The following is a 25,399-nucleotide window of genomic DNA, read 5'->3' on the forward strand; positions in this document are numbered from 1 at the left end:
CTATCCCTCTCTCTCTCCCTCTAACCTCTTCTCTATGTCCCTCTCTCCCTCTAACCTCTTCCCTCCCTCCCTCTCTCTCTCCCTCTCTCTATCCCTCTCTCTCTCCCTCTAACCTCTTCTCTATGTCCCTCCCTCCCTCTAACCTCTTCCCTCCCTCTCTCTCTCTCTCCCTCTCCCTCTCTCTCTCTGCCTCTCTCTCTCCCTTGAACCTCTTCTCTATGTCCCTCCCTCCCTCCCTCCCTCTCTCCCTCCCTCCCTCCCTCCCTCTCTCTCTCTCTCTCTCCCTCCCTCCCTCTCTCTCTCTCTCTCTCCCTCCCTCCCTCCCTCTAACCTCTTCTCTATGTCCCTCCCTCCCTCCCTCTAACCTCTTCTCTATGTCCCTCCCTCCCTCCCTCCCTCTAACCTCTTCTCTATGTCCCTCCCTCCCTCCCTCCCTCTAACCTCTTCTCTATGTCCCTCCCTCCCTCCCTCTAACCTCTTCTCTATGTCCCTCCCTCCCTCCCTCCCTCCCTCCCTCCCTCCCTCCCTCCCTCCCTCCCTCCCTCCCTCCCTCCCTCCCTCCCTCCAACCTCTTCTCTATGTCCCTCCCTCCCTCCCTCTAACCTCTTCTCTATGTCCCTCTCTCCCTCTCTCTCTCTATCCCTCCATCCTTCTCTCTTTAATAACAGAGTATGCTGAGTTCCTTCATTGTAAAGGTCGTAAGTTTGTGGACTTTGATGAGGTGCGTTTGGAGATTGAGGCCGAGACTGATCGCATCACTGGGTCCAATAAGGGAATCTCTGCTGTTCCCATCAACCTCCGAGTCTATTCCCCTAATGGTACACACACACACACACACACACACACACACAGAGCGAGAGACTCACGGACATATGTTCAAGCACGGACGCATGCAAACATAGGCACACACGGACATGCAAAACACACAGTCCTGAATGCAGTTATGCTTTGTTAGGTTCTGGTAAACAGAGTGAACAACTAATGGACAACTAGTCAAAGCAGAAACCACATGTTTTCCCCCACTGGGTCAAACAGCTGCACAAGACAAAGTTTCCAGCAGCACCAGTATTTATACCCTCCTTTAGGCAGTCTCCTGCTCGTCTAAACACTACGTCTATGTTGCTAGGCAGGAAGTCAAGTGATGTGTTTAATAAAACTGTTCCTTCTCCCTTCATCTGACCTGACCTCGGCCCACATTCCTCCCTAGTCCACATCTGACCTGACCTCGGCCCACATTCCTCCCTAGTCCACATCTGACCTGACCTCGGCCCACATTCCTCCCTAGTCCACATCTGACCTGACCTCGGCCCACATTCTTCACTAATCCACAGCGATCCAACCTTATCAGTGACCGTAACCATTAACCAGTATAGCCAGTATTTCAAACTACAACCCGACAGTCCCTCCTTTTTCAATAGTATTTCCATACTGTTCAACATCACATAAACTTTGAAATGACTTATAAATGAACAGAAAATAAAACATGGTTCACTTTCACGGTTGATTATTTTGTTGACACCTCCGAGACTAATGTCCTCTGATCTGTAATTACACTATGGACTCTCATTTCCATCTCTCGTCGGACAACTGATAATGACTTTTCAGCTGGAGATGTTGACTTCCTCCGTTTCAGCTGGAGATGTAGACTTCCTCCGTTTCAGCTGGAGATGTAGACTTCCTCCGTTTCAGCTGGAGATGTAGACTTCCTCCGTTTCAGCTGGAGATGTTGACTTCATCCGTTTCAGCTGGAGATGTTGACTTCATCCGTTTCCGCTGGAGATGTTGACTTCATTCGTTTCAGCTGGAGATGTAGACTTCCTCCGTTTCCGCTGGAGATGTTGACTTCATCCGTTTCCGCTGGAGATGTTGACTTCATCCGTTTCCGCTGGAGATGTTGACTTCATCCGTTTCCGCTGGAGATGTTGACTTCATCCGTTTCCGCTGGAGATGTTGACTTCATCCGTTTCCGCTGGAGATGTTGACTTCATCCGTTTCCGCTGGAGATGTTGACTTCATCCGTTTCCGCTGGAGATGTTGACTTCATCCGTTTCCGCTGGAGATGTTGACTTCATCCGTTTCCGCTGGAGATGTTGACTTCATCCGTTTCCGCTGGAGATGTTGACTTCATCCGTTTCCGCTGGAGATGTTGACTTCATCCGTTTCAGCTGGAGATGTTGACTTCATCCGTTTCCTCCTTCGGGTTCCTAAGAGAGTGACAGCACAAGACTTGAAAAGCAAAAGAAAAACACAAAACATAACAAGTATTAATAATGCCTTAAACTAGGCATAATTACATATGCATATTCCCACTCTCTCTTCGCCTGACTCTATATGCCTTCGGGATACTGTTCTGCTGGGTTCCACAAAAATGAAGGCCCTAAAACAACCTCATGTTCCATGTTACTATAGTCTAGTTCCATGTTACTATAGTCTAGTTCCATGTTGTTACTATAGTTACAATGCCTTGCGAAAGTATTCGGCCCCCTTGAACTTTGCGACCTTTTGCCACATTTCAGGCTTCAAACATAAAGATATAAAACTGTATTTTTTTGTGAAGAATCAACAACAAGTGGGACACAATCATGAAGTGGAACGACATTTATTGGATATTTAAAACTTTTTTTAACAAATCAAAAACTGAAAAATTGGGCGTGCAAAATTATTCAGCCCCTTTACTTTCAGTGCAGCAAACTCTCTCCAGAAGTTCAGTGAGGATCTCTGAATGATCCAATTTTGACCTAAATGACTAATGATGATAAATACAATCCACCTGTGTGTAATCAAGTCTCCGTATAAATGCACCTGCACTGTGATAGTCTCAGAGGTCCGTTAAAAGCGCAGAGAGCATCATGAAGAACAAGGAACACACCAGGCAGGTCCGAGATACTGTTGTGAAGAAGTTTAAAGCCAGATTTAGATACAAAAAGATTTCCCAAGCTTTAAACATCCCAAGGAGCACTGTGCAAGCGATAATATTGAAATGGAAGGAGTATCAGACCACTGCAAATCTACCAAGACCTGGCCGTCCCTCTAAACTTTCAGCTCATACAAGGAGAAGACTGATCAGAGATGCAGCCAAGAGGCCCATGATCACTCTGGATGAACTGCAGAGATCTACAGCTGAGGTGGGAGACTCTGTCCATAGGACAACAATCAGTCGTATATTGCACAAATCTGGCCTTTATGGAAGAGTGGCAAGAAGAAAGCCATTTCTTAAAGATATCCATAAAAAGTGTTGTTTAAAGTTTGCCACAAGCCACCTGGGAGACACACCAAACATGTGGAAGAAGGTGCTCTGGTCAGATGAAACCAAAATTGAACTTTTTGGCAACAATGCAAAACGTTATGTTTGGCGTAAAAGCAACACAGCTGAACACACCATCCCCACTGTCAAACATGGTGGTGGCAGCATCATGGTTTGGGCCTGCTTTTCTTCAGCAGGGTCAGGGAAGATGGTTAAAAATTGATGGGAAGATGGATGGAGCCAAATACAGGACCATTCTGGAAGAAAACCTGATGGAGTCTGCAAAAGACCTGAGACTGGGACGGAGATTTGTCTTCCAACAAGACAATGATCCAAAACATAAAGCAACATCTACAATGGAATGGTTCAAAAATAAACATATCCAGGTGTTAGAATGGCCAAGTCAAAGTCCAGAGCTGAATCCAATCGAGAATCTGTGGAAAGAACTGGAAACTGCTGTTCACAAATGCTCTCCATCCAACCTCACTGAGCTCGAGCTGTTTTGCAAGGAGGAATGGGAAAAAATTTCAGTCTCTCGATGTGCAAAACTGATAGAGACATACCCCAAGCGACTTACAGCTGTAATCGCAGCAAAAGGTGGCGCTACAAAGTATTAACTTAAGGGGGCTGAATAATTTTGCACGCCCAATTTTTCAGTTTTTGATTTGTTAAAAAAGTTTGAAATATCCAATAAATGTCGTTCCACTTCATGATTGTGTCCCACTTGTTGTTGATTCTTCACAAAAAAATACAGTTTTATATCTTTATGTTTGAAGCCTGAAATGTGGCAAAAGGTCGCAAAGTTCAAGGGGGCCGAATACTTTCGCAAGGCACTGTATCTAGGACTGAGTCTATCAGATACTCCCTACCAGTCTCCCATGGTTCACTGATATATCTAGGACTGAGTCTATCAGATACTCCCTACGAGTCTCCCATGGTTCACTGATATATCTAGGACTATCAGATACTCCCTACGAGTCTCCCATGGTTTTCTTGCAACCGACATCTACAATGAGATCCTATGTTCTGCTACAGTCAGTGGTCGGGTTTAGGTCCACATCTCTCAGGTTAGGTTAGGCACGCATGTCTCAGGTTCAGATAGGTACACATCTCTCAGGTTAGTTTGGGTACACATCTCCCGGGTTAGGTTAGGTGCACACCTCTCAGGTCAGGTTATGTACACATCTCTCATGTCAGGTTAGGTACACATCTCTCATCCCAAGGCCCATCTACAGCTCTTTGAACACCCCTGTTACAGTGTAAACCTCCCTCTCTGTAGATTGATGTACAATAAGCAAATACATTTTCCATTTGAATTGAATAATTTAATCTCTCTCTCTCTCTGTCTCTCTCTCTCTCTCCCCCCTTCTCTCTCCCTCTCTCTCTCCCTCCCCCCCTTCTCTCTCTCCCTCTCTCTCTCTCCCCCCTTCTCTCTCCCTCTCTCTCTCTCCCCCCTTCTCTCTCCCTCTCTCTCTCCCTCCCCCCTTCTCTCTCTCCCTCTCTCTCTCCCTCCCCCCCCCTTCTCTCTCCCCCCCCCCCTTCTCTCCCCCCCCCCCCCCCTTCTCTCTCCCCCCCCCCCCTTCTCTCTCCCCCCCCCCCCCCTCCCCCCCCCCCTCTCTCTCTCTCTCTCTCTCCCCCCCCCTTCTCTCTCTCCCCCCCCCCCCTTCTCTCTCTCTCCCCCCCCCTTCTCTCTCCCCCCCCCTTCTCTCTCTCCCCCCCCCCTTCTCTCTCTCCCCCCCCTTCTCTCTCCCCCCCCCTTCTCTCTCTCCCCCCCCCCCTTCTCTCTCTCTCCCCCCCCCCCCTTCTCTCTCTCCCCCCCCCCCCCTTCTCTCTCTCCCCTCCCCCCCTTCTCTCTCTCCCCCCCCCCCCTTCTCTCTCCCCCCCCCCTTCTCTCTCTTCTCTCTCTCCCCTCCCCCCTTCTCTCTCTCCCCTCCCCCCCTTCTCTCTCCCCCTCCCCCCCTTCTCTCCCCCCCCCCTTCTCTCTCCCCCCCCCCCCTTCTCTCTCCCCCCCCCTTCTCTCCCCCCCCCCCCCCTCTCTCTCTCCCCCCTTCTCTCTCTCCCCCCCCCCTTCTCTCTCCCCCCCCCCCTTCTCTCCCCCCCCCCCCTTCTCTCTCTCCCCCCCCCTTCTCTCTCTCCCCCCCCCCCCTTCTCTCTCTCCCCCCTTCTCTCTCTCCCCCCCCCCCTTCTCTCTCTCTCTTCTCCCCCCCCCCCTTCTCTCTCCCCCCCCCCTTTCTCTCTCCCCCCCCCTTCTCTCTCTCCCCCCCCCCCCTTCTCTCTCCCCCCCCCTTCTCTCTCTCCCCCCCCCCCCCTTCTCTCTCTCCCCCCCCCCTTCTCTCTCCCCCCCCTCTATCCTCCCCCCTTTCCCACACACCCTCCCTTCCTCTCTCTACTCCCATCCCTCTCTCCCTACTCCCATCCCTCTCTCCCTACTCCCTCTATCCCTCCCTCCCTCCCTCCTCAGTGTTAAACCTGACTCTTATAGATCTACCAGGGATGACTAAGGTAGCGGTGGGAGACCAGCCAGTCGACATCGAGCACCAGATCAGAGACATGCTGATGCAGGTCAGAGACTGTGGTTATGGTCCCAACTGGCACCCTATTCCCCAAATGGCACCCTATTCCCTAGATAGTGCACTACTTTTGACCAGATGGCACCCTATTCCCTAGATAGTGCACTACTTTTGACCAGATGGCACCCTATTCCCTAGATAGTACACTACTTTTGACCAGAATGGCACCCTATTCCCTAGATAGTGCACTACTTTTGACCACAATGGCACCCTTTTCCCTAGATAGTGCACTACTTTTGACCAGATGGCACTCTACTCTCTATTCAGTGTATAACAGAAGGGGATTGAGTGATTGAAACTCACTCCTCAGCCTGAAATGTCTTTACTTTGGGTTAAAATGTTTCAGGCGGTCGGTCACCTGTGTTTTTGATGCAGATATAAAGGACCAGTCAAAAGTTTGGACACACCTACACTTTAAATATTAAAGTAATATAGTATATCTTCTATGTTGTGTGTAGTTCATATCCAAAGAGTAATAAAGTACATGTTAAAGTAATTAAGTCTAGAGAAAGGGGGTAATTAAGTATATGTTACAGGGAAAGAGAAAGGGGGTAATTAAGTATATGTTACAGAGAAAGAGAAAGGGGGTAATTAAGTATATGTTACAGAGAAAGAGAAAGGGGGTAATTAAGTATATGTTACAGGGAAAGAGAAAGGGGGTAATTAAGTATATGTTACAGGGAAAGGGGGTAATTAAGTATATGTTACAGGGAAAGAGAAAAGGGGTAATTAAGTATATGTTACAGGGAAAGAGAAAGGGGGTAATTAAGTATATGTTACAGGGAAAGGGGGTAATTAAGTATATGTTACAGGGAAAGGGGGTAATTAAGTATATGTTACAGGGAAAGGGGGTAATTAAGTATATGTTACAGGGAAAGGGGGTAATTAAGTAAATGTTACAGGGAAAGGGGGTAATTAAGTATATGTTACAGGGAAAGGGGGTAATTAAGTATATGTTACAGGGAAAGGGGGTAATTAAGTATATGTTACAGGGAAAGGGGGTAATTAAGTATATGTTACAGGGAAAGGGGGTAATTAAGTATATGTTACAGGGAAAGGGGGTAATTAAGTATATGTTACAGGGAAAGAGAAAGGGGGTAATTAAGTATATGTTACAGGGAAAGAGAAAGGGGGTAATTAAGTATATGTTACAGGGAAAGAGAAAGGGGGTAATTAAGTATATGTTACAGGGAAAGAGAAAGGGGGTAATTAAGTATAGGTTACAGGGAAAGAGAAAGGGGGTAATTAAGTATATGTTACAGGGAAAGAGAAAGGGGGTAATTAAGTATATGTTACAGGGAAAGAGAAAGGGGGTAATTAAGTATAGGTTACAGGGAAAGAGAAAGGGGGTAATTAAGTATATGTTACAGGGAAAGGGGGTAATTAAGTATATGTTATAGAGAAAGGGGGTAATTAAGTATATGTTACAGGGAAAGGGGGTAATTAAGTATAGGTTACAGGGAAAGAGAAAGGGGGTAATTAAGTATATGTTACAGGGAAAGAGAAAGGGGGTAATTAAGTATATGTTACAGGGAAAGGGGGTAATTAAGTATATGTTACAGGGAAAGAGAAAGGGGGTAATTAAGTATATGTTACAGGGAAAGAGAAAGGGGGTAATTAAGTATATGTTACAGGGAAAGAGAAAGGGGGTAATTAAGTATATGTTACAGGGAAAGAGAAAGGGGGTAATTAAGTATATGTTACAGGGAAAAAGAAAGGGGGTAATTAAGTATATGTTACAGGGAAAGGGGGTAATTAAGTATATGTTACAGGGAAAGGGGGTAATTAAGTATATGTTACAGGGAAAGGGGGTAATTAAGTATATGTTACAGGGAAAGAGAAAGGGGGTAATTAAGTATATGTTACAGGGAAAGGGGGTAATTAAGTATATGTTACAGGGAAAGGGGGTAATTAAGTATATGTTACAGGGAAAGGGGGTAATTAAGTATATGTTACAGAGAAAGGGGGTAATTAAGTATATGTTACAGGGAAAGAGAAAGGGGGTAATTAAGTATAGGTTACAGGGAAAGAGAAAGGGGGTAATTAAGTATATGTTACAGGGAAAGGGGGTAATTAAGTATATGTTACAGGGAAAGGGAAAGGGGGTAATTAAGTATATGTTACAGGGAAAGAGAAAGGGGGTAATTAAGTATATGTTACAGAGAAAGGGGGTAATTAAGTATATGTTACAGAGAAAGGGGGTAATTAAGTATATGTTACAGGGAAAGAGAAAGGGGGTAATTAAGTATATGTTACAGGGAAAGAGAAAGGGGGGTAATTAAGTATATGTTACAGGGAAAGGGGGTACTTAGTTACTAACTTAAGAATCCTGTCTGATCCTGTTATATGCAGTTACTAACTAAAGAATCCTGTCTGATCCTGTTATATGCAGTTACTAACTAAAGAATCCTGTCTGATCCTGATATATGCAGTTCATAACTAAAGAATCCTGTCTGATCCTGGCTGTGACTCCAGCTAACCAGGATCTGGCCAACTCTGATGCTCTCAAGATTTCTAAGGAGGTCGACCCTCAAGGTAAGGAGGGGGTGCAGAGTGTGTGTAGAGGAGTTACGTCTGTGTGTGTGTGTGCGTGTGTGTGTGTGTGTCAGGCAAATCCGTCATGATGTATGTGTTCTAACAGGCCCACAATGTGGCTACTAAAATCCCATTTGGAAATATTTGGCTGTTTTTCGCTGCATAAAAGTGGGCAAACTCTTTACCTGATCTATTCATATAATGGGATGGAGAGTGGAATGTTGCCACGGTGACGACCTGTGTTGACCTATGTGTTTCCAGGGTTACGTACCATCGGAGTGATCACCAAGCTGGACCTGATGGACGAGGGGACGGACGCACGGGACATTCTAGAGAATAAACTACTGCCGCTACGCAGGGGTGACACACACACACACTCCTGTTATAAGCTGCTCCCTCCAGGTTATAACAGGGTAATAACCACCTCTCCTCCTCTCCAGGTTACATCGGGGTGGTGAATCGTAGTCAGAAGGACATTGACGGCAGGAAGGATATTAAAGCAGCTCTGGGTGCTGAGAGGAAGTTCTTCCTGTCTCATCCAGGATACAGACACATAGCTGACCGCATGGGAACACCACATCTACAGAAAACACTCAACCAGGTTAGATATGTAGACACTATATCAACATGTTACTAGTTCTTCAAAGTAGATAAGACATACTTTCACAAACTGTCTCTGTCCCTCTATCTCTTGTTGTTGTGTACATCCCTCTTCCATGTGGTCTGTGTGTTTATAACCCAACACAGCAGGGTGTAAAACTGTCTCTGGCCAGAGATCCGTAGATAATGATGAGATGCTCATGTCTCTGCTCTAACAATGGGAGTCGTTGTCCCAAAGCCAGGAAGGCAGGCACCAAGCTTACTGTAGGTTCAAATAAGCCCGTAGGACCATTGGGCTTATTTTGGACAGATTAAACTCTCATTCTACCTCTTCCTCTCTGACCCGTCTCTGTCTGAACTGGAAAAAACAGATGCAATGGATGGTCATTGTTGTTAATTACCACATTTCTGCGCTGAACTAGGTTGAATAAATGCTTAATGAAATCTACAACTCCCTTCAGCCCAGCGCCCCACATACTTCTTGACTTCTTTCGTGAATGATTTGATTTCTCTCTAGAGAAACAGAGCGTTGGGCTCACAAAAAAAAAAAAAATGGAATTCATGTAATTGAACCGACCTCGGTCAATTAGTTGTGTAAAGGAACATTTCACCGTTCCTCATCTCTAGCACCACCCCAACATGTGAAAATTCAGCATTTGTTTTGTAATAAACAAGAGTGAGGAAAATAAGTGATTCCAATGACATCGTCGTGTGCATCATGAGATTTTAACCAATTAGGATTAGGCATTGCCTACTAATTGGTTGATGATGTCATTGGAAACACTTATCTTCCTCTTTATTTTTTTTACTACAAAACATAGAAACGCATCATTTTCACATATGTTGATGTTGGAGGTGCTGGAGAATTATGTTTATATTTCCCTTTAAATCGCTCAGCTCTCTTTCTGTGTGTCTCTCTCTGTAAATTCAATTCAATTTAAGGGCTTTATTGGCAGGGGAAACATGTAAACGTTGCCAAAGCAAGTGAACAATATATTAAACAAAAGTGAAATAAATAAAAATTAACAGTAAACATTACACTCACTGAAGTTCCAAAATAATAAAGACATTTCAAATGTCATATTATGTGCAGATTGTTAGGAATCCCTTTGGCTCGTCAGTCTAGGGGACGAGACCCGTAGCATAACTCATCCAAATTATAACAGTGACAAAGTAACGGTGAGAATGAAATAACCACAGACAACTAAGTTACCGCCAAACTCTCATGGTTTATTCCTAAACACACGGTAAGGGGAGGGGAGGGGGGGGGGGGCGCTGAGCTGGACCCAAGGAAAGAAACAAATATCCAAAAACACCCCTCAGCTAGACTAGCCTACTACTATACAGCTAACTAACTAACCAAAAACACCCCTAAGCTAGACTAGCCTACTTCAATACAGCTAACTAACTAACCAAAAACACCCCTCAGCTAGACTAGCCTACTTCAATACAGCTAACTAACTAACCAAAAACACCCCTAAGCTAGACTAGCCTACTTCAATACAGCTAACTAACCAAAAACACCCCTAAGCTAGACTAGCCTACTTCAATACAGCTAACTAACTAACCAAAAACACCCCTAAGCTAGACTAGCCTACTTCAATACAGCTAACTAACCAAAAACACCCCTAAGCTAGACTAGCCTACTACTATACAGCTAACTAACTAACCAAAAACACCCCTCACGTAGACTAGCCTACTTCTATACAGCTAACGAACTAACCAAAAACACCCCTAAACTAGACTAGCCTACTTCTATACAGCTAACTAACTAACCAAAAACACCCCTCAGCTAGACTAGCCTACTTCAATACAGCTAACTAACTAACCAAAAACACCCCTCAGCTAGACTAGCCTACTTCAATACAGCTAACTAACTAACCAAAAATACCCCTAAGCTAGACTAGCCTACTTCAATACAGCTAACTAACTAACCAAAAATACAGTGGGTGGTCCGCCCAGTTCTAACTGGGTTCTAACTGTCTGGTTACCCCCCTTTTCCACCAACAAACAAACACCATCACCAAAACAATACTCACAGGTGGGGACAAAGTGACATGTGGTTGATAAACGAAACCAGAGATCTACAGAGAGATGGAGCTCCAGAGAAAACAACTGAATGGGTTTTTAAACCAAGGGAAGGGGGATGTGATTGGGTAATGGAAACAGGAGGTGTGTCTTCTGATTGGTGACTGATTGGGGAATGATGATTGCCACCTGTGAGGGGAGGAGGAGAGAAAAGAAATACACACACAGGATACCTGTATTCGTAACAAAATAGTTAAAGTACAAAAGGGAAAATAAATAAACATAAATATGGGTTGTATTTACATTCTCTCTCTCTCTCCATCTTTCATCCTTCTTTTTGTCTCCATATAATCATTTCAACCCCCCCCCCCTCTAGCAACTGACCAACCACATCCGGGACACGTTGCCAGGGTTACGTAGTAAGCTCCAGAGCCAGCTTCTCTCTCTGGAGAAAGAGGTGGAGGAATACAAGAACTACAAACCAGACGACCCGACGCGCAAGACCAAGGCCCTACTGCAGTCAGTATATAAACACACACACACACACACACAAGACCAAGGCCCTACTGCAGTCAGTATATAAACACACACACACACATACACAAGACCAAGGCCCTACTGCAGTCAGTATATAAACACACACACACACACAAGACCAAGGCCCTACTGCAGTCAGTATATAAACACACACACACACATATATATATACTGTATCTGACTGTCAGTACTTTTGTAATATGACTGTGTGTGTGTGTGTGTGTGTGTGTGTGTGTGTGTGTGTGTGTGTGTGTGTGTGTGTGTGTGTGTGTGTGTGTGTGTGTGTGTGTGTGTGTGTGTGTGTGTGTGTGTGTGTGTGTGTGTGTGTGTGTGTGTGTGTGTGTGTGTGTGTAGGATGGTTCAGCAGTTTGGTGTAGACTTTGAGAAGCGTATTGAGGGATCAGGTGATCAGGTGGATACTGCGGAGCTCTCTGGAGGAGCTAGAATCAACAGGATCTTCCACGAGAGATTCCCCTTCGAACTGGTCAAGGTACACACACACACACACACACACACACAAATTGTTTTACTATCCTTGTGGGGACCCAAAAATGTATTCCCAATCAAAATCCCTAACCCTACCCCTAACCCTAACCGTAACCCTAACCCTAAACCCTAAGCTTAAAATAGTATTTTTCCTTGTGAGGACCAGCGAAATGTCCCCACTTCTCAGAATGTTCCTTGTTTTACTGTCTATGTGAGGACGTCTGGTACCTAGTAAAACCAAAAACACACACTGATTTCCCGTCTGTGTGTTGTGTTCAGATGGAGTTTGATGAGAAGGAGTTGAGGAGAGAGATCAGTTATGCCATCAAGAACATCCATGGAGTGAGGCAAGTATATTTACCTGTCTGTCTCTATCTCCCTCTCTATCTACCTATCTGTCTCTATCTCTATCTGTCTGTCTGTCTGATTACATGTTTGTCTGTCTACATGTCTGTGTCTGTCTCTACCTACATATGTGTCTGTCTGTCTGTCTGTCTCTGCCTACATGTCTGTGTGTCAGTTTTTACCTACATTTCTGTCTGTCTGTCTGTCTGTCTGTCTGTCTGTCTTTCCACCTGCCTCTACCTACATGTCTGTGTGTCTGTCTGTGTGCCCCCTCCAGAACAGGCCTGTTCACCCCTGACCTAGCCTTTGAGGCCATAGTGAAAAAGCAGATCATTAAGCTGAAAGAGCCCTGTCTGAAATGTATGGACCTGGTGATCCAGGAGCTCATCAACACCGTGCGCCAGTGCACCAATAAGGTACCTCGCTGCATGGAGCCTGTAAAGCCCTGTCATGTTACTCCAGGCCACATGGGAGCGCTATGGAGCTAGCCTTTAATGCTACCATGCTAACCTCGGCCCCTGCGTAGTGCACCGCATGGAGCATGTAATGTCCTGTCATGTTACTCCAGTCCACATGGGGGCGCTATGGAGCTAGCCTTTAATGCTACCATGCTAATCTAGGCCCCAGGATAGTGCACTGCATGGTACTGTACTGTGTAGGGTGAAGTTGACCCTAAAAGCTGATCTGGGGTCAGTTTAGCATTTTCCACACTAATGGTTAACGATTTGTTTAGTTTAGAATTTTGGGGAAGAGAAGCTGATCCTAGATCTGTACCTAGGGGAGACTTCACACCAGGGAGCATGGAGACTGTAATGCCTGACATGCCCACAGGGGGGCGATGTGCAGCTTTCTTCTACTGTTTTCAGGGTGTTGTGCCGTGAGATGTGTGAGACTGTTTATGTTTCTCCTCACGTGTCTCTGGTTCCCCCTGAAGACAAACTGCAGATTGACACACACACACACACACACACACACACACACACACACACCCACACACACACACACACACACACACACACACACACCTTGTAACTTAGTGGATGTCAAAGTTTAGTAACAGATGCCAGTATAAACTAACTGACTAAACAAAATGCCTTTTATCTCTCTCTCTCCCTCTCTCCCTCTCTCTCTCTCTGTGTTATTCTCCCTCTATCCCTCCATCTCTCTCTTTTATTTTATTTCTCTCTTTCACTGCTCCCCGACCTCTCTCCCTCTCTTAATCTGTTTCTATCACTTCCGGACTTCCCTGACTCCTCCCCACCATGACCCCTCCCACTCACGGACCCCTCCCACTTCCGGACACCTCCCCACTTCAATGACTCCTCCCACTCCCTGGCTCCTCCTTCTCCTGCCCTACCGTGATAAACTACATCTCCCACGATGCTCCAGAACAGGCCTGTTCACCCCTGACCTAGCCTTTGAGGCCATAGTGAAAAAGCAGATCATTAAACTGAAAGAGCCCTGTCTGAAATGCGTGGACCTCGTCCTGTCCGAGCTCACCTCCCTCGTCAAGAAGTGTACCGGAAAGGTAAAGAGAAGAATCACAGTGGAGGGAAGGAAAGAAGGAAGGAGGGAAGAGGGACAGTGGAGGGAAGGAAAGAAGGAAGGAGGGAAGAGAGAAGAGGGACAGTGGAGGGAAGGAAAGAAGAAAGGAGGGAGGGAAGAGAGAAGAGGGACAGTGGAGGGAAGGAAAGAAAGAAGGAGGGAAGAGAGAAGAGGGACAGTGGAGGGAAGGAAAGAAAGGAGAGAAGAGGGACAGTGGAGGGAAGGAAAGAAGGAAGGAGGGAAGAGAGAAGAGGGACAGTGGAGGGAAGGAAAGAAGGAAGGAGGGAAGAGAGAAGAGGGACAGTGGAGGGAAGGAAAGAAGGAAGGAGTGAAGAGAGAAGAATCACAGTGGAGGGAAGGAAAGAAGGAAGGAGGGAAGAGAGAAGAGGGACAGTGGATGGAAGGAAAGAAGGAAGGAGGGAAGAGAGAAGAGGGACTGCGGAGGGAAGGAAAGAAGGAAGGAGGGAAGAGAGAAGAGGGACAGTGGAGGGAAGGAAAGAAGGAAGGAGGGAAGAGAGAAGAGGGACAGTGGAGGGAAGGAAAGAAGGAAGGAGGGAAGAGAGAAGAGGGACAGTGGAGGGAAGGAAAGAAGGAAGGAGGGAAGAGAGAAGAGGGACAGTGGAGGGAAGGAAAGAAGGAAGGAGTGAAGAGAGAAGAGGGACAGTGGAGGGAAGGAAAGAAGGAAGGAGGGAAGAGAGAAGAGGGAAAGCGGCTGCGTCCAGATTGTCTTTCCTTACTCCCAAAGAGTGCACTCGTTCACTTCCTTTCAAGGAAATGACTGAAATGACTGTGGAAACTCCCTCTCTAGCCACATGCCTTCACCGATCTAATGCTTTTAGATTTGTGGGAAGTAGGGAACGAGTGTACACTTTAGGAAGAAGGAGATAGTATTGGAACGTACCCAATAAATTGATGGAGAGAATGAAGAGAACTGTGTTTCTACCACTTCTCCTGCTAGTCTCTAACCCCTCCACCCTCCCTCCCTCCACCCCTCCTTCTCCTCTCCCTCCACTCTCCCCAATTGATTTAATTTCTCCTCGCCCCTCTGGGTAGAATTATTGCTGTCTGTATAGTCACTACCCCCCCCCCCCCCCCCTCATAAGCATTGGCCGTGTTCCAGGCTGACTACATTGCAGACAACGCCTGGATAGGTGTTTAGCATATTTAACATCAAACCACAACATATCATGTAGTAATCTGATGCCTGACTGCACAGTCAGTGACGTGGCACGCAAACATTGTTTGATACACTGCAATGACTGCAATAGAGTACCACAGTATGAGTCATAATACCCATAAAACCTAGCTGTCAAACAAGGAACTGTTTCCAATCATTTTTCCACCATAAATTCTTCCCATAGGGGATTTTAGAAAAGTCTTGAAATAATGTCTGTGTTTCGTGTAGGTTCACCCTGGCGGGACATTTTCATAACCGCGTAAATCTCTCTAGGACAAGGTGACTTTGATCAATATAGTCGCCTGTATTTACCCCCCCCCCCCCCCCCCAAAAAAAAATGAAATGCTATTTAGCTGCTAAAATGGTTATCGTAAAAAACTACAAACGCCATGAGGATCTGGACCAGACTGCCGATTCCAGGCCAAGGTAAGAATCTCTGGATCAGCTCTCTAATGTTAGATACATTTAGTCATGAATAAATTGGATACAATTCTGTAAATGGACAATTCTGTGAAAAGTGTTGTGCAAGTTTTGACACAATACCCGATAGCAAAAGGTGTCATCTAGAGACGCCGTGCAGGAGCCTGCAGGGACTTGTAGTTTTACATGATGTCTACTTTGATGCTAATCAGCATTTTCAAATCTGAGAGTAAATAGAGCCGAATATACTGATAAAAGTCACCTTGTCCGAGAGAGATTGACGTGGTTATCAGAACGTCACACCGGGGTCAACATACCCAAAACACAGCCCTTATTTCACGTGTTTCTATAATGTCCTATGGGGAAACTGAAGGGTGGAGAGACAATTGGAAGCCTTTCCCTGTTTGACCACTAGGTTTTATGGGTATTACAACACCTCCACTGTGGGGCTCTATGTAGTCGGCCTGGAATGCGACCTCTGCCGCTAAATCCAACAGCCCCTCCCTCTGATTCCACACCCGCCCCCTTCCTCACAGTGATTGTTGCTTCAACCTCCCTTCACCCCACCCCTCACTCAATTACCCAATCAAAACACTCACCTCCCCTTATCTCAGCTTAAAACGTCAGCCCCGAAACCTTTGTCTTTATCGTTCCCCCTATGTAGCTCAGGGGGAAGATGTTCTGTGTGACACATTCTTTCCTATGCTTACCCAACCATGTCCAGTCACTCACCCCTACTTTTGACCAATCAGAACGTTCCTGCTGTGTCTTTAAATCCTCTCTGTGACTCTCACCTCTGTTCCCTAACTCACCTTGTGCTAACATGCTAAATCACAGGCGTCAAACTCATTCCATGTCTGCAGGTTTTCACTCCTCTCTCAGATTGATCAATTCAGACTGTTTAGTTAGTAACTGCCCTGAACTGGTTGTCCAGGTCTTAAGGAACTGCCCTGACCTGGTTGTCCAGGTCTTATTGAACTGCCCTGACCTGGTTGTCCAGGTCTTATTGAACTGCCCTGACCTGGTTGTCCAGGTCTTATTGAACTGCCCTGACCTGGTTGTCCAGGTCTTATTGAACTGCCCTGACCTGGTTGTCCAGGTCTTATTGAACTGCCCTGACCTGGTTGTCCAGGTCTTATTGAACTGCCCTGACCTGGTTGTCCAGGTCTTATTGAACTACCCTGACCTGGTTGTCCAGGTCTTAACTGAACACAAGTTGAGAGAAGATAATGAAACCAGCAGACAGAGTTGGACTCTCCTTCGCTAAATCAATAAAATGGCATTAGTGCTCAGCTTGGGATACCTGTGGGTTATTGATGACAGTATTGTGAGCATGCTGGGATACCTGTGGGGTATTGATGACAGTATTGTGAGCATGCTGGGATACCTGTGGGATATTGATGACAGTATTGTGAGCATGCTGGGATACCTGTGGGTTATTGATGACAGTATTGTGAGCATGCTGGGATACCTGTGGGATATTGATGACAGTATTGTGAGCATGCTGGGATACCTGTGGGATATTGATGACAGTATTGTGAGCATGCTGGGATACCTGTGGGTTATTGATGACAGTATTGTGAGCATGCTGGGATACCTGTGGGATATTGATGACAGTATAGTGAGCATGCTGGGATACCTGTGGGATATTGATGACAGTATTGTGAGCATGCTGGGATACCTGTGGGATATTGATGACAGTATTGTGAGCATGCTGGGATACCTGTGGGATATTGATGACAGTATTGTGAGCATGCTGGGATACCTGTGGGATATTGATGACAGTATAGTGAGCATGCTGGGATACCTGTGGGATATTGATGACAGTATTGTGAGCATGCTGGGATACCTGTGGGATATTGATGACAGTATTGTGAGCATGCTGGGATACCTGTGGGATATTGATGACATTATTGTGAGCATGCTGGGATACCTGTGGGATATTGATGACAGTATAGTGGAGCATGCTGGGATACCTGTGGGATATTGATGACAGTATTGTGAGCATGCTGGGATACCTGTGGGATATTGATGACAGTATTGTGAGCATGCTGGGATACCTGTGGGATATTGATGACAGTATTGTGAGCATGCTGGGATACCTGTGGGATATTGATGACAGTATTGTGAGCATGCTGGGATACCTGTGGGATATTGATGACAGTATTGTGAGCGTGCTGGGATACCTGTGGGATATTGATGACAGTATTGTGAGCATGCTGGGATACTTGTGGGATATTGATGACAGTATTGTGAGCATGCTGGGATACCTGTGGGGTATTTATGACAGTATTGTGAGCATGCTGGGATACTTGTGGGATATTGATGACAGTATTGTGAGCATGCTGGGATACCTGTGGGATATTGATGACAGTATTGTGAGCATGCTGGGATACCTGTGGGATATTGATGACAGTATTGTGAGCATGCTGGGATACCTGTGGGGTATTGATGACAGTATTGTGAGCATGCTGAGATACTTGTGGGATATTGATGACAGTATTGTGAGCATGCTTGCTAAAACCAGATGCAAATCTCCTAAATCAGATAAAACGAGCCTCAAACAAGTTTGTGTTAATTTAATCTGGTTTTCCTAGATTCAAACTGGTTGATGTTAGTTTATACCAGATATACTACCAAGCAGGATCAATGTCCTATCTGCATGACCCCTCTATGTTGAACTGTCTGTCTCCTATACATGTCAATCACTAGGGGGTGTGTCTGTTTGGCTGGATGGATGACCCCTCTATGCTAACTGTCTGTCCCCTACACATGTCAATCACTAGGGGTGTGTTTGTTTGGTTGAATGGATGGTGTGTGTCTGAGTGAGAGAGAGGTGTGTGTGTGTGTGTGCGTGTTGATGCATGTGTGTGTGATTGTGTGTGCGTGTGTGTGTGTGTGTGTGCATGCATGTGTGTGCAATTTTATGTGTGTGTGTGTGTGTGTGTGCATGCATGTGTGTGTGATTGTGTGTGTGTGTGTGCCGTCAGTACCTGCAGCATTGTGTGTTGTTCCACAGCTTGGCTCCTACCCCAAACTGAGAGAAGAGACAGAGAGAATCGTCACAACCTACGTCAGAGAGAGAGACATCAAAACCAAAGACCAGGTGAGAGAGAGACATCAAAACCAAAGACCAGGTGAGAGTGAGACATCAAAACCAGAGACCAGGTGAGAGAGAGAGGTAGATGGAGAGAGAGACATCAAAACCAGAGACCAGGTGAGAGTGAGAGATAGATGGAGAGAGAGATCAAAACCAGTGACCAGGTGAGAGAGAGACATCAAAACCAGAGACCAGGTGAGAGTGAGAGATAGATGGAGAGAGAGACATCAAAACCAGAGACCAGGTGAGAGTGAGAGATAGATGGAGAGAGAGACATCAAAACCAGTGACCAGGTGAGAGAGAGACATCAAAACCAGTGACCAGGTGAGAGTGAGACATCAAAACCAGAGACCAGGTGAGAGTGAGAGATAGATGGAGAGTGAGACATCAAAACCAGAGACCAGGTGAGAGTGAGAGATAGATGGAGAGAGAGACATCAAAACCAGTGACCAGGTGAGAGAAAGACATCAAAACCAGAGACCAGGTGAGATAGAGAGATAGATGAGAGAGAGAGACATCAAGACCAGGTGAGCTAGAGAGAGATAGATGGAGCGAGAGAGACATCAAAACCAGAGACCAGGTGGGATAGAAAGAGACATCAAAACCAGCGACCAGGTGGGACAGAAAGATACATCAAAACCAGAGACCAGGTGAGAGAGAAAGAGACATCAAAACTAGAGACCAGGTGAGAGAGAGACATCAAAACCAGAGACCAGGTGAGAGAGAGACATCAAAACCAGAGACCAGGTGAGAGAGAGAGATAGATGAGAGAGAGAGAGACATCAAAACCAGGGACCAGATGAGAGTGAGAGATAGATGGAGAGAGAGAGAGAGAGGGGCGAGTGGGAGAGAAAGAGAGGCTGACATCTAGTCAAATGGCTACCCAGACTATTCACATTGCCCCCCTCCCCTCTCCACACCACTGCCACTCTCTGTTGTCATCTATGCATAGTCACTTTAATTAACTCTACCTACATGTACATATTACCTCAATGTGCCCCTCTCACATTGACTCTGTCCCGCCCCCCCTGTATATGTTGTTATTTTTTACTGCTCCTCTTTAATTACTTGTTACTTTTATCTCTTATTCTTATCCGTATTTTTTCAAACTGCACTGTTGGTTAGGGGCTTGTAAGTAAGCATTTCACTGTAAGGTACCTGTTGTATTCGGCGCATGTGACTAATACAATTTGATTTGATTTGACCCAACCTGTCTGTCTGTCTGTCTGTCTGTCTGTCTGTCTGTCTGTCTGTCTGTTTCAGGTGCTGCTGTTGATTGACATTGAGCTGTCTTACATCAACACAAACCATGAGGACTTCATTGGCTTCGCAAAGTGAGTTGACCTCTAGTAACCCCTAGCAACGACCTTTCAACGTTCACCTGCCTATGTAACCCCTAGCACCGACCTTTCAACTTTCACCTATGTAACCCCTAGCAACGACCTACTTCTTAAGGATTAGCCCCTTTTTTTCAATTTTCACCTAAAATGACTCACCAAAATCTAACTGCCTGTAGCTCAGGACCTGAAGCAAAGATAAAAGATCTGGTAAAAGATAATACAAAGAAAAAATATGTTATTTTGTAATTTTTTTGTACCATCATCTTTGAAATGCAAGAGAAAGGCCATCATTTATTATTCCAACCCAGGTGCAATTTAGATTTTGGCCACTAGATGTCAGCAGTGTCAGTGCAAAGTTTTAGACTGAGCCAATGAACCATTGCATTTCTGTTCAAAATGTTGTATCAAGACTGCCCAAATGTGCCTAATTGGTTTATTAATACATTTTCAAGTTCATAACTGTGGACTCTCCTCAAACAATAGCATGGTATTATTTCACTGCAATAGCTACTGTAAATTGGACAGTGCAGTTAGATTAACAAGAATTTAAGTGTAACGGATGTGAAACGGCTAGCTTAGTTAGCGGTGCGCGCTAAATAGCATTTCAATCAGTGACGTCACTTGCTCTGAGTCCTTGAAGTAGTTGTTCCCCTTGCTCTGCAAGGGCCGCGGCTTTTGTGGAGCGATGGGTAACGATGCTTCGTGGGTGTCAGTTGTTGATGTGTGCAGAAGGTCCCTGGTTCGCGCCCGGGTATGGTCTAAAATTATACTGTTACATTGGTGCCGTGACCCGGATCACTGGTTGCTGCGGAAAAGGAGGAGGTCAAAAGGGGGGTGAGTGTAATGGATGTGAAACGGCTAGCTTAGTTAGCGGTGCGCGCTAAATAGCGTTTCAATCAGTGACATCACTTGCTCTGAGACCTCGAAGTAGTAGTTCCCCTTGCTCTGCAAGGGCCGCGGCTTTTATGGAGCGATGGGTAACGATGCTTCGTGGGTGTCAGTTGTTGATGTGTGCAGAAGGTTCCTGGTTCGCGCCCGGGTATGGGCGAGGGGACGGTCTAAAATTATACTGTTACATAAGCTTTCTGCCAATATCAGATATGTCTGGCAAATAGATATGATATGTCCTGGCAAATGTTCTTGTTACTTACAACCTCATGCTAATCGCATTAGCCTTCGTTAGCTCAACCGTCCCGCTGATCCTGTAGAGGTTATAGTTTATGCACTTCATGTCAGTTGTCCACGTCTGTGTCCCAATTATCTCTCCTTTCTCCCAAAGTGTGCACTTGTTCACTTCCCTTCACTGATTTGAAAGGAAACAACTGATATATTGAAACTCCTATCTAGCCCATGCCTACTCCACCAATTCAATGCTTTTAAACTTGTGGGGAGTAGTGAACGAGCGCACACTTCAGGAAGAAGGAGAGATGATTGGGAAGCACCCCGTATGTGATAGTCTTTCTATCTGGCCTCTGTCTCCCTTGTAGCGCGCAACAGAGGACCACTGCTATTAACAACAAGAAGAGAGTGATGCCAAACCAGGTACCACAAAAAACTACCCTCCTCCTCTCTCCTTTACTTCTCTCTCTCTCTCACCCCCCTATCCTGAACTAATGGTCTGTGCCGCTGTGTGTAGGTGATCCGGAGGGGCTGGCTCACTATCAACATAAGCATTATGAAGGGGGGGTCCAAAGACTACTGGTTCGTCCTGACTGCAGAGTCACTGTCCTGGTACAAGGATGAGGAGGTAAGGAAGGGGGAGTGTGTGTGTGTGGGGGTGCGTGCGTGGGTGGGGGGGGTTATATGGAAGACCGATGCACTTGTTTCTTAAACATTTGAACCAGAGACCAATGCATATTGGTGAATCATTACCTCCCTACAAGCCTGGTATCAAGCAAGCTTAATACAATGGCTAGTGGCTTGACCGGATCCAACGCTCAACCAGATACCATTGTTGTCTTAGACATTCAGGATATTCAGATGATGTCACCTAGACAGTTAGCTAACTCACTAGATAGCTACTGAATCAGATGATGTCACCTAGACAGTTAGCGAACTCACTAGATAGCTACTGAATCAGATGATGTCACCTAGACAGTTAGCTAACTAACTAGATAGCTACTGAATCAGATGATGTCACCTAGACAGTTAGCGAACTCACTAGATAGCTACTGAATCAGATGATGTCACCTAGACAGTTAGCTAACTCACTAGATAGCTACTGAATCAGATGATGTCACCTAGACAGTTAGCTAACTAACTAGATAGCTACTGAATCAGATGATGTCACCTAGACAGTTAGCTAACTAACTAGATAGCTACTGAATCAGATGATGTCACCGAGACAGTTAGCTAACTCACTAGATAGCTACTGAATCAGATGATGTCACCTAGACAGTTAGCTAACTAACTAGATAGCTACTGAATCAGATGATGTCACCGAGACAGTTAGCTAACTCACTAGATAGCTACTGAATCAGATGATGTCACCTAGACAGTTAGCGAACTCACTAGATAGCTACTGAATCAGATGATGTCACCTAGACAGTTAGCTAACTAACTAGATAGCTACTGAATCAGATGATGTCACCGAGACAGTTAGCTAACTAACTAGATAGCTACTGAATCAGATGATGTCACCTAGACAGTTAGCGAACTCACTAGATAGCTACTGAATCAGATGATGTCACCTAGACAGTTAGCGAACTCACTAGATAGCTACTGAATCAGATGATGTCACCTAGACAGTTAGCTAACTCACTAGATAGCTACTGAATCAGATGATGTCACCTAGACAGTTAGCTAACTCACTAGATAGCTACTGAATCAGATGATGTCACCTAGACAGTTAGCGAACTCACTAGATAGCTACTGAATCAGATGATGTCACCTAGACAGTTAGCTAACTCACTAGATAGCTACTGAATCAGATGATGTCACCTAGACAGTTAGCGAACTCACTAGATAGCTACTGAATCAGATGATGTCACCTAGACAGTTAGCTAACTAACTAGATAGCTACTGAATCAGATGATGTCACCTAGACAGTTAGCTAACTCACTAGATAGCTACTGAATCAGATGATGTCACCTAGACAGTTAGCTAACTCACTAGATAGCTACTGAATCAGATGATGTCACCTAGACAGTTAGCGAACTCACTAGATAGCTACTGAATCAGATGATGTCACCTAGACAGTTAGCTAACTCACTAGATAGCTACTGAATCAGATGATGTCACCTAGACAGTTAGCGAACTCACTAGATAGCTACTGAATCAGATGATGTCACCTAGACAGTTAGCTAACTAACTAGATAGCTACTGAATCAGATGATGTCACCGAGACAGTTAGCTAACTAACTAGATAGCTACTGAATCAGATGATGTCACCTAGACAGTTAGCGAACTCACTAGATAGCTACTGAATCAGATGATGTCACCTAGACAGTTAGCTAACTAACTAGATAGCTACTGAATCAGATGATGTCACCGAGACAGTTAGCGAACTCACTAGATAGCTACTGAATCAGATGATGTCACCTAGACAGTTAGCGAACTCACTAGATAGCTACTGAATCAGATGATGTCACCTAGACAGTTAGCGAACTCACTAGATAGCTACTGAATCAGATGATGTCACCTAGACAGTTAGCTAACTCACTAGATAGCTACTGAATCAGATGATGTCACCTAGACAGTTAGCGAACTCACTAGATAGCTACTGAATCAGATGATGTCACCTAGACAGTTAGCTAACTAACTAGATAGCTACTGAATCAGATGATGTCACCTAGACAGTTAGCTAACTCACTAGATAGCTACTGAATCAGATGATGTCACCTAGACAGTTAGCGAACTCACTAGATAGCTACTGAATCAGATGATGTCACCTAGACAGTTAGCTAACTAACTAGATAGCTACTGAATCAGATGATGTCACCTAGACAGTTAGCGAACTAACTAGATAGCTACTGAATCAGATGATGTCACCTAGACAGTTAGCTAACTAACTAGATAGCTACTGAATCAGATGATGTCACCGAGACAGTTAGCTAACTAACTAGATAGCTACTGAATCAGATGATGTCACCTAGACAGTTAGCTAACTCACTAGATAGCTACTGAATCAGATGATGTCACCTAGACAGTTAGCGAACTCACTAGATAGCTACTGAATCAGATGATGTCACCTAGACAGTTAGCTAACTAACTAGATAGCTACTGAATCAGATGATGTCACCTAGACAGTTAGCTAACTCACTAGATAGCTACTGAATCAGATGATGTCACCTAGACAGTTAGCTAACTCACTAGATAGCTACTGAATCAGATGATGTCACCTAGACAGTTAGCGAACTCACTAGATAGCTACTGAATCAGATGATGTCACCGAGACAGTTAGCGAACTCACTAGATAGCTACTGAATCAGATGATGTCACCGAGACAGTTAGCGAACTCACTAGATAGCTACTGAATCAGATGATGTCACCTAGACAGTTAGCTAACTAACTAGATAGCTACTGAATCAGATGATGTCACCTAGACAGTTAGCTAACTAACTAGATAGCTACTGAATCAGATGATGTCACCTAGACAGTTAGCTAACTCACTAGATAGCTACTGAATCAGATGATGTCACCGAGACAGTTAGCGAACTCACTAGATAGCTACTGAATCAGATGATGTCACCTAGACAGTTAGCTAACTAACTAGATAGCTACTGAATCAGATGATGTCACCTAGACAGTTAGCGAACTCACTAGATAGCTACTGAATCAGATGATGTCACCTAGACAGTTAGCGAACTCACTAGATAGCTACTGAATCAGATGATGTCACCGAGACAGTTAGCTAACTAACTAGATAGCTACTGAATCAGATGATGTCACCTAGACAGTTAGCGAACTCACTAGATAGCTACTGAATCAGATGATGTCACCGAGACAGTTAGCGAACTCACTAGATAGCTACTGAATCAGATGATGTCACCTAGACAGTTAGCGAACTCACTAGATAGCTACTGAATCAGATGATGTCACCTAGACAGTTAGCTAACTAACTAGATAGCTACTGAATCAGATGATGTCACCTAGACAGTTAGCGAACTCACTAGATAGCTACTGAATCAGATGATGTCACCGAGACAGTTAGCGAACTCACTAGATAGCTACTGAATCAGATGATGTCACCGAGACAGTTAGCGAACTCACTAGATAGCTACTGAATCAGATGATGTCCTCTTTTTATGTGTCTGTGTATCCAGGAGAAAGAGAAGAAGCACATGCTGTGTCTATTTTTTAAACTTTATTTAACTAGGCAAGTCAGTTAAGAACAAATTCTTATTTTCAATGACGGCCTAGGAACAGTGGGTTAACTGCCTGTTCAGGGGCAGAATGACAGATTTGTACCTTGTCAGCTCGGGGATTTGAACTTGCGGCCTTCCGGTTACTTGTCCAACGCTCTAACCACTA

General features: G+C 45.2%; 1 protein-coding gene across 1 annotated transcript in view; it reads left to right on the forward strand.

Annotated features, from left to right (window-relative positions):
- LOC139424204 (dynamin-2-like) overlaps window positions 1-25,399 on the forward strand; it is a 56,105-nt gene that overhangs the window by 12,853 nt on the left and 17,853 nt on the right. Inside the window, exons 3-15 of the mRNA XM_071175883.1 lie at window positions 669-818; window positions 5,706-5,806; window positions 8,247-8,349; window positions 8,611-8,709; window positions 8,790-8,950; window positions 11,354-11,496; window positions 11,869-12,004; window positions 12,280-12,347; window positions 12,623-12,761; window positions 18,507-18,593; window positions 19,851-19,921; window positions 21,415-21,469; window positions 21,564-21,674. Coding sequence (XP_071031984.1) covers window positions 669-818; window positions 5,706-5,806; window positions 8,247-8,349; window positions 8,611-8,709; window positions 8,790-8,950; window positions 11,354-11,496; window positions 11,869-12,004; window positions 12,280-12,347; window positions 12,623-12,761; window positions 18,507-18,593; window positions 19,851-19,921; window positions 21,415-21,469; window positions 21,564-21,674 — 1,424 coding nt within the window. The remainder of the gene's footprint in view (window positions 1-668; window positions 819-5,705; window positions 5,807-8,246; window positions 8,350-8,610; window positions 8,710-8,789; window positions 8,951-11,353; window positions 11,497-11,868; window positions 12,005-12,279; window positions 12,348-12,622; window positions 12,762-18,506; window positions 18,594-19,850; window positions 19,922-21,414; window positions 21,470-21,563; window positions 21,675-25,399) is intronic.

Source organism: Oncorhynchus clarkii, chromosome 13 (genome assembly GCF_045791955.1).
Source record: "Oncorhynchus clarkii lewisi isolate Uvic-CL-2024 chromosome 13, UVic_Ocla_1.0, whole genome shotgun sequence".
NCBI classification, from domain to species: domain Eukaryota; kingdom Metazoa; phylum Chordata; class Actinopteri; order Salmoniformes; family Salmonidae; genus Oncorhynchus; species Oncorhynchus clarkii.